General features: G+C 36.5%; 1 protein-coding gene across 2 annotated transcripts; it reads left to right on the top strand.

Moving 5' to 3' along the window:
- The first annotated feature begins 2,264 nt into the window (after positions 1-2,264).
- Positions 2,265-9,506, top strand: LOC130178259 (uncharacterized). 2 transcript variants are annotated; one of them, XM_056390331.1, is made up of 10 exons: positions 2,265-2,407; positions 2,566-2,637; positions 3,394-3,471; positions 3,860-3,931; positions 4,691-4,807; positions 5,196-5,276; positions 6,859-6,930; positions 7,691-7,807; positions 8,189-8,260; positions 8,691-9,506. In XM_056390331.1, exons 1-10 carry the CDS (start codon positions 2,291-2,293, stop codon positions 8,697-8,699), a joined length of 807 nt encoding a protein of 268 aa, XP_056246306.1. In that variant the 5' UTR covers positions 2,265-2,290; the 3' UTR covers positions 8,700-9,506. The 2 variants fall into 2 exon arrangements, with proteins under 2 accessions (XP_056246306.1, XP_056246307.1); XM_056390332.1 differs by lacking the exon at positions 3,394-3,471.
- Positions 9,507-9,882: the final 376 nt, after the last annotated feature.

The following is a 9,882-nucleotide window of genomic DNA, read 5'->3' as shown; positions in this document are numbered from 1 at the left end:
TACTATGACGTTTTTTGCCATTTTTATGCTCTACTATAATATGTATTTTTTTGGCATTTTTATGCCTTACTATACTGTGACGTTTTGTGCCTGACTATACTATGACGTTTTTTTGTCATTTTTATGCCTTAGTATTCTATGACATTTTTTGAAATTTTATGCCATACTATACTATTACGTTTTTTGCCATTTTTATGCCTTATTATACTATGATGTTTTTTTGAAATTTTATGCCATACAATACTATGACGTTTTTTGACATTTTTATGCTCTACTATAATATGACTTTTTTTGGCATTTTTTTGCCTTACTATACTGTGACGTTTTGTGCCTGACTATACTATGACGTTTTTTGCCATTTTTATGCTCTACTATAATATGTATTTTTTTGGCATTTTTATGCCTTACTATACTGTGACGTTTTGTGCCTGACTATACTATGACGTTTTTTTGTCATTTTTATGCCTTAGTATTCTATGACATTTTTTGAAATTTTATGCCATACTATACTATTACGTTTTTTGCCATTTTTATGCCTTATTATACTATGATGTTTTTTTGAAATTTTATGCCATATAATAATATGACGTTTTTTGACATTTTTATGCTCTACTATAAGTTTAGACAGAGCCAGGCTGTTCCTGGTGTTTTTGCTAACTGGCTGCATGCTGTAGCGTCATATTCACTGCAGTGACATGGAAGTGGTATCTAATGTCTCAAACTAACTTTCAACAAGAAAGCAAAGGCATGTTTTACAAAACTAAATATGAATATGAAGCTATAGGAGCCAGTCAGGAAAAAGTTAGCTTAGAATAAGGCCTGGAATCATGGCCAGCTGGTGATTGTTTATCAGCGTGGAGTTACAGGCCGTGAGGGCTTCAGTTTACAAACAAGAAACCTTGTTGTAAGGTTGGTGCAGAGGACTGTTACATATATTCAACAACTGAATCAGAAAAAAAAAAACACACTTTATCTGTCTCTATTTTTGTCACAAAGCAGGATATTTATAGCAATAAAAATATGCAGTTGATATAAAAAGTGGCAACAGTTTAGTATGCCAGCTATCTTGCCGTTGAGTGTTGTCACCATCTGTTTGACTAGACCAGTGGAGCTGGTAATAGATTATATTGTGTTAATAGAAAAGCAGTGTTGGGGAGTAACAGGATTGTGTAATTAAATTCCAAAATAAATGGCATTGTAATGTGTTGCAATTACTGAGAAAAATGTGTCATTTAATTACAATTACTAATCAAAATGTTGGTGATTACAAACAACTTACAACCAAATATGTTCTTTGTGATAGGTGTGAGATCTTATAACACTCACTAACTTAATTCAGCTTTGTGTTTTCATTGAATATTAACCTGGAGAGGTCATTATGCTTTGAAATTTCCACAGGACACCAACAGACTAAATTAACAGTACTGTAAAGTAATCAAAAAGTAATAAAATGTAATAAGTTATATTACTTTAATCAAGTCATTGAAACATTATTACATTTCAACAGGGTAAATAGTAATCTGTAACCTAGTAACTTTCCCAACACTGTGTGTGTGACTGTACCACAGTGTGATCTCCTCGTAATGATAACACAAATATTAGATTTAGGGTAATCGTTTATTTCTCAAAAGAATTGAATAGAGTGGCTGAAGGTCTGTCTTCTCTAACCATAAGCTATGTGATTGATAGTGAGAGGAACAAACAGGGCCAGCCTCTCTTTAATGGACTACTCAGCCAATCACTTGTCAATTTGGTTGTGTTATTGATTTAAGGCTGCTGTTTGCTCATGCCCTTTTACACCCATTTAGTTTTATCGGATGGAGGTGGGATCAGGTGAAGCTGAAATGATTTTTAGTCATTTCATGTGTTGTTATCATGCATTTTTTGTTTTTCACATGTACTTTCTCGTCATTTCATTTCTTTGCTGACGAACCCCGTAACCCTTGACTCTAACCAAAACAGTGTTATGCAGCACGCAAAAAGCTTAAAATGCATAGATATGACATGTGCCAAAACCATGAGGTCATATTAGAGTGTTTTTATGTATCGTAGTTCATCGTAGGCTGCTTTATGTGTTGTTTTGTATGCCTATGCATCTTTATTGTGTGCAGGAAACACACTACTCTAGCTTGAAACTTATTATCAACACTTACAATCAAGTGTGTTCCTGAGAATGACTTGCTGATATTAATGCAGTATAACTGACATCCTGTTATTGCTTCACCTTCGTCCACTTCGGTTCCACTGAGTGTATAAATGTGGGCTTCATGTTGGCTTCAGTTCATCAGCCATGGACAGAACTGTGCTGCTGCTCATGTTGTGTCTGCAGGCTTTCCTGCTCACCACAACCTTCACATCTGCTGATGAATCCACTCCGCTGAAGTACAAACAACAGTCTTCTGATCTGGTAAGAAGATCTACAGTCTGTATGGAGGTTTTCTAAAGATCCTTGACTTACTTGGTGTTTTCTTTTAGGACTGTTTAGGTGGAGTTGCAGTCATTTCTATACAAAGAGGTGACAAAGGTAGTTTTCTGTATAAAATTATGCATTTTGTTATTTTTTAGGTCTCTGTGGACAAACGGACATGGCAATATTGCTGCAGATTTTGCCCCCTACCAGGACAATATGGCTTCCCGGTAAACTTTACTTATTTTGAGTGTATTTTGGTAACGTTGTTTAAATTTCCTGTCATCAGCAATCTATTCCCTGTCAATAACACCTGTGCCATGAGTGATCAGATCTTGGAGCCTGGTCTCACCAAATGATGTATGAATTATAAATGAATAATGCATTTTGTGTGTTATCAGTACACATTTTTTGCCTTTTGTGTGTCATTTCACAAAATATAATTTGTCTGCTAACTATTAACCACTAACCCTCTAACCCAAACAGCCCTACATGACACACAAAATCTTTTTGAAATTGGCGTGATATTTAAATGCAATCCCACATGTTCGGGTGTTTTTAAGTATTTTGGCTCATTGGCTGCTTTACAGTATCAGTTGTTTAGTGTGAATAATTGTTGTGCTTGGATTTGATGTCAAATAATCAACTCTCAGTACTGCCCTATACACCTTTGTGATGGTTTCTCCTTTATGTCAGCCACAAAAAACACACTTCTTTAGCTTGACACTTTTTATCAGCACTTATTATCAGCAAGGCTGTTGCTGAGAATGACTTGCATCTTGTAGAAGATGCTGACATACAATGATAAACAACAGTCTCCTGATCTGGTAAGAAGATCCACAGTCTGTATGGAGCTTTTCTGAAGATCCTTGACTTACTTGGTGTTTTCTTTTAGGGCTGTTTAGGTGGATTCGCAGTAATTTTCTATACAAAGAGATGACAAAGGTAGTTTTCTGTGTAAAATGTTGCATTTTGTTATTTCTTAGATTAACGTGAAAAAAAAAAAAACAAGATATAGCCGCCTCTGTAGTGACCGAATAGGCGGATGTGGACCCATGGAAAAGGTAAAAACACATTTACTTTACTTTTGAGAACTTTTCATTTAGAGTAAAATACGTGAATCTACATCTTGAAAAACAGTCGCTAAAGATGCTCCTCACTGAAAAGGCTGATACCAGTCAGTGAGCTTGACACTTTTTATCAGCACTTATTATCAGCAAGGCTGTTGCTGAGAAGGACTTGCATCTTGTAGAAGATGCTGACATACAATGATAAACAACAGTCTCCTGATCTGGTAAGAAGATCCACAGTCTGTATGGAGCTTTTCTGAAGATCCTTGACTTACTTGGTGTTTTCTTTTAGGGCTGTTTAGGTGGATTCGCAGTCATTTCTATACAAAGAGATGACAAAGGTAGTTTTCTGTGTAAAATGTTGCATTTTGTTATTTCTCAGGTTAACGTGGAAAAACGAACTTCAGAGAACAGAGATACAGATTCCGCCAAGCCAGGAGAACATGCCTTCCCGGTAAACTTGACTTAATTTGGGTGTATCTTTCTTCTTTCTTGCAGTCACAACAAATCCCCCCAAAAGCTACATCCTGAAAATCATATCTAAATCATCCTGTGACTCTTCTTCAAATTTCATTGTTTTTGATGCTCAGTAGCTGTAGTTGCCTGAGGTGGAGCTCGTTTGAACTTCTCCAGAAACAGTTTGGCAGTTTAGTCAAGTGGTCACCAACCTAGGGGTTGAGTCCCTCCAAAGAGTCACAAGACCTCTCTGGGCCTCAAAACAATTGACTAATTGAAACAATCGGAGCAGTTGAAAGAGGAAATGTCTCTTTGGTGTAACTGCCAACAAGTTACATCTGAGACATGACAGCGCAACTAGACACTGATGTTTTGTTACAGGTCAAAGGCCAAGAAGCTTGGAAATCACTGCTTTAATATTTAACAATGTGTTGCAGTCCATAAGCTGATCAGAAGTGATTTTAATGTCTAATTTTGACCTGAAAAGTAACGAGTAACTAAAGTAACTAGTTACTTAAGCTCTCAATAAAAAGTACAATAGTTCCCTGTGGATGTAGAGGAGTACAAGTATCAAGAAGCAGAGAATGGAAATTCTCAAATAAACTCAAATGTGTATTTAAGGTCCAACACTGGTTTGGAGTCACTGCATTGAGGTGAATACAGGTTGACTTTAGAAGAGTAGAGTAAGTTGGTTTCTGTGCAAAATAATGTAAAATGACACATAATTAATGAATATTTATCCTGATTTTTTGTCTAGGTTGAGGGAACCATCATGCTCACCAGAGAAAGGAGAGAAGACGAAACTCAAACAAAAAAAAAGAGAAGCTATGACGACTGTAGTGTTCTATCAGGCGGATGTGGACCCATGGAAAAGGTAAAAACACATTTACTTTACTTTTGAGAACTTTTCATTTAGAGTAAAATACGTGAATCTACATCTTGAAAAACAGTCGCTAAAGATGCTCCTCACTGAAAAGGCTGATACCAGTCAGTGAGGTTGACACTTTTTATCAGCACTTATTATCAGCAAGGCTGTTGCTGAGAAGGACTTGCATCTTGTAGAAGATGCTGACATACAATGATAAACAACAGTCTCCTGATCTGGTAAGAAGATCCACAGTCTGTATGGAGCTTTTCTGAAGATCCTTGACTTACTTGGTGTTTTCTTTTAGGACTGTTTAGGTGGATTCGCAGTAATTTCTATACAAAGAGATGACAAAGGTAGTTTTCTGTGTAAAATTATGTATTTTGTTATTTCTTAGGTTAACGTGGAAAAACGGACAAGGCAAAAGATATATTATTGCTGCAGATTTTGCCCCCTACCAGGACAATATGGCTTCCCGGTAAACTTTACTTATTTTAAGTGTATTTTGGTAACGTTGTTTAAATTTCCTGTCATCAGCAATCTATTCCCTGTCAATAACACCTGTGCCATGAGTGATCAGATCTTGGAGCCTGGTCTCACAAAATGATATATGAATTATAAATGAATAATGCATTTTGTGTGTTATCAGTACACATTTTTTGCCTTTTGTGTGTCATTTCACGAAATATAATTTGTCTGCTAACTATTAACCACTAACCCTCTAACCCAAACAGCCCTACATGAAACTCAAAATCTTTTTGAAATTGGCGTGATATTTAAATGCAATCCCACATGTTCGGGTGTTTTTAAGTATTTTGGCTCATTGGCTGCTTTACAGTATCAGTTGTTTAGTGTGAATAATTGTTGTGCTTGGATTTGATGTCAAATAATCAACTCTCAGTACTGCTCTATACACCTTTGTGATGGTTTCTCCTTTATGTCAGCCACAAAAAACACACTCCTTTAGCTTGACACTTTTTATCAGCACTTATTATCAGCAAGGCTGTTGCTGAGAATGACTTGCATCTTGTAGAAGATGCTGACATACAATGATAAACAACAGTCTCCTGATCTGGTAAGAAGATCCACAGTCTGTATGGAGCTTTTCTGAAGATCCTTGACTTACTTGGTGTTTTCTTTTAGGGCTGTTTAGGTGGATTCGCAGTCATTTCTATACAAAGAGATGACAAAGGTAGTTTTCTGTGTAAAATGATGCATTTTGTTATTTTTTAGGTCTCTGTGGACAAACGGACATGGCAATATTGCTGCAGATTTTGCCCCCTACCAGGACAATATGGCTTCCCGGTAAACTTTACTTATTTTGAGTGTATTTTGGTAACGTTGTTTAAATTTCCTGTCATCAGCAATCTATTCCCTGTCAATAACACCTGTGCCATGAGTGATCAGATCTTGGAGCCTGGTCTCACCAAATGATGTATGAATTATAAATGAATAATGCATTTTGTGTGTTATCAGTACACATTTTTTGCCTTTTGTGTGTCATTTCACAAAATATAATTTGTCTGCTAACTATTAACCACTAACCCTCTAACCCAAACAGCCCTACATGACACACAAAATCTTTTTGAAATTGGCGTGATATTTAAATGCAATCCCACATGTTCGGGTGTTTTTAAGTATTTTGGCTCATTGGCTGCTTTACAGTATCAGTTGTTTAGTGTGAATAATTGTTGTGCTTGGATTTGATGTCAAATAATCAACTCTCAGTACTGCCCTATACACCTTTGTGATGGTTTCTCCTTTATGTCAGCCACAAAAAACACACTTCTTTAGCTTGACACTTTTTATCAGCACTTATTATCAGCAAGGCTGTTGCTGAGAATGACTTGCATCTTGTAGAAGATGCTGACATACAATGATAAACAACAGTCTCCTGATCTGGTAAGAAGATCCACAGTCTGTATGGAGCTTTTCTGAAGATCCTTGACTTACTTGGTGTTTTCTTTTAGGGCTGTTTAGGTGGATTCGCAGTCATTTCTATACAAAGAGATGACAAAGGTAGTTTTCTGTGTAAAATGTTGCATTTTGTTATTTCTCAGGTTAACGTGGAAAAACGAACTTCAGAGAACAGAGATACAGATTCCGCAGAGCCAGGAGAACATGCCTTCCCGGTAAACTTGACTTAATTTGGGTGTATTTTTCTTCTTTCTTGCAGTCACAACAAATCCCCCCAAAAGCTACATCCTGAAAATCATATCTAAATCATCCTGTGACTCTTCTTCAAATTTCATTGTTTTTGATGCTCAGTAGCTGTAGCTGCCTGAGGTGGAGCTCGTTTGAACTTCTCCAGAAACAGTTTGGCAGTTTAGTCAAGTGGTCACCAACCTAGGGGTTGAGTCCCTCCAAAGAGTCACAAGACCTCTCTGGGCCTCAAAACAATTGACTAAATGAAACAATCGGAGCAGTTGAAAGAGGAAATGTCTCTTTGGTGTAACTGCCAACAAGTTACATCTGAGACATGACAGCGCAACTAGACACTGATGTTTTGTTACAGGTCAAAGGCCAAGAAGCTTGGAAATCACTGCTTTAATATTTAACAATGTGTTGCAGTCCATAAGCTGATCAGAAGTGATTTTAATGTCTAATTTTGACCTGAAAAGTAACGAGTAACTAAAGTAACTAGTTACTTAAGCTCTCAATAAAAAGTACAATAGTTCCCTGTGGATGTAGAGGAGTACAAGTATCAAGAAGCAGAGAATGGAAATTTCTCAAATAAACTCAAATGTGTATTTAAGGTCCAACACTGGTTTGGAGTCACTGCATTGAGGTGAATACAGGTTGACTTTAGAAGAGTAGAGTAAGGTGGTTTCTGTACAAAATAATGTAAAATGACACATAATTAATGAATATTTATCCTGATTTTTTGTCTAGGTTGAGGGAACCATCATGCTCACCAGAGAAAGGAGAGAAGACGAAACTAAAATAAAACGAACAACCACTCGCCCCCCCTGTAGTGACCGAATAGGCGGATGTGGACCCATGGAAAAGGTAAAAACACATTTACTTTACTTTTGAGAACTTTTCATTTAGAGTAAAATACGTGAATCTACATCTTGAAAAACAGTCGCTAAAGATGCTCCTCACTGAAAAGGCTGATACCAGTCAGTGAGCTTGACACTTTTTATCAGCACTTATTAAGGCAAGGCTGTTGCTGAGAAGGACTTGCATCTTGTAGAAGATGCTGACATACAATGATAAACAACAGTCTCCTGATCTGGTAAGAAGATCCACAGTCTGTATGGAGCTTTTCTGAAGATCCTTGACTTACTTGGTGTTTTCTTTTAGGACTGTGGATTTGCAGTAATTTCTATACAAAGAGATGACAAAGGTAGTTTTCTGTGTAAAATGATGCATTTTGTTATTTCTCAGGTTAACGTGGAAAAACGAACTTCAGAGAACAGAGATACAGATTCCGCCAAGCCAGGAGAACATGCCTTCCCGGTAAACTTGACTTAATTTGGGTGTATCTTTCTTCTTTCTTGCAGTCACAACAAATCCCCCCAAAAGCTACATCCTGAAAATCATATCTAAATCATCCTGTGACTCTTCTTCAAATTTCATTGTTTTTGATGCTCATTGTGGTAAAGATGGATAAAATCTTCCTGGAGCTATCTGTTCTTTGGTTAATACACTGAACATGTTTTATTCATATAACTTTAGATATATAATGTGGAGACAAACTGGGAGAACCAGTTGAAACGTTTCACAAAAATAAAACTATATTTAACATGAACTCTGAGAAAGGGGATTGTTTGTACATTTTTAGGCAGCTGTGTCATTTTTCTTGTGTATCGAGTTTAAAATGATAAGTCAGACTTATAGATGAGTTTTGTCAGTTAATGATTGCTCATTTCTCTCTCTCTGTCTCTAGGACCAGTAGTTTCTTGGCTTACTTGACTGGAGGACCAGGGTGCTGCACTTGTCTTTGCTCATAAATCTGCATCTGCAATAAAAAAAAAAAAAAAGCAAAAATGCTGCATATTTTATTGTTAAGGTTACACTGTGATTTTCAGTGACAAAAACTTACTAATGCGACAGTCTAAAGGCTCTAAAAAGTAACTCGATGACCTGAACACATCACTGCTCATTTTTCATTAAATATCAAGAGCAGATATCTTTCTCAGAAAATAGTGAATGTGCAAAAATAAAGAGTCAACAGCATTTGTTCACTGAAATTACAGAAGTTAAATAAACTGCCACTGTGTTGAGGAGGGGAAGTAAATTTGTATTATCGTGCTCATGAATGTGCACTAATTATTTATGTTAATTGTAAAGTGTGTGGGTGTACTCCATGTTGAGTGACAATTTGGCTGTTTAATATAACTTTTTGTGTTTATGTGGATTTAAGAATGTGTGTTTTCTTGCATGTTCACTACATTAATCTGCATTATATTGGACTTAAAGTAGTAATTCATTGATTGAAACTGTATTGATTGCTTCTGCTCCATTGCTCATTGTTAGTTATTAAAGCAGTTTGATATCTGTTGGTTAAAACAATTTTTTTTGTTCTTTAGAGATACAGTGATGATGCGTATAAATGTCTGGTTTTGCCATGAAAAATAATGGCATTACCTATGAGTCCAAGTGCTGCATAATGTGACCACAAGATGGAGTCACTTTCATTTTTTTAACATCGATAGTTCACTTTGTTTGCTTTGGAAAGAAATAAAGAAATAAATATCCACAAGCTTCCATCATTGCACTGTGCAGATTGTTATATGTAAGTACATGTTTCTGCCAGACTGCAACACAGAGATAAAGATTTAAGTGTGTGTGTGTGTGTGTGTGTGTGTGTGTGTAGATGATGGGAGAAGCTGGTGAGTACTGAGAAAACAACAGACAAGGACTAGGATCTAGGTGTGTGGTGGGAGATCAGGATGTTCTGGCCTATATGTTCATTGGTGAAAACACTCAGCATGTTATATCATATCTCAAGTAGCCTACTGCACAATGTTACCACAAGTTGGAGTCAGTCAACTTTGTGTAACCATTTTGTATAATTTGTTGCAAACAAAATAAAGTGTTTGAAGTGAAAAGTGAAGAATCCCATTAAGCCTCCATTA

Source organism: Seriola aureovittata, chromosome 12 (genome assembly GCF_021018895.1).
Source record: "Seriola aureovittata isolate HTS-2021-v1 ecotype China chromosome 12, ASM2101889v1, whole genome shotgun sequence".
NCBI classification, from domain to species: Eukaryota; Metazoa; Chordata; class Actinopteri; order Carangiformes; family Carangidae; genus Seriola; species Seriola aureovittata.
The sequence above is the reverse complement of the archived record's forward strand: the minus strand, read 5'-3'. Positions and strand labels throughout refer to the sequence as shown.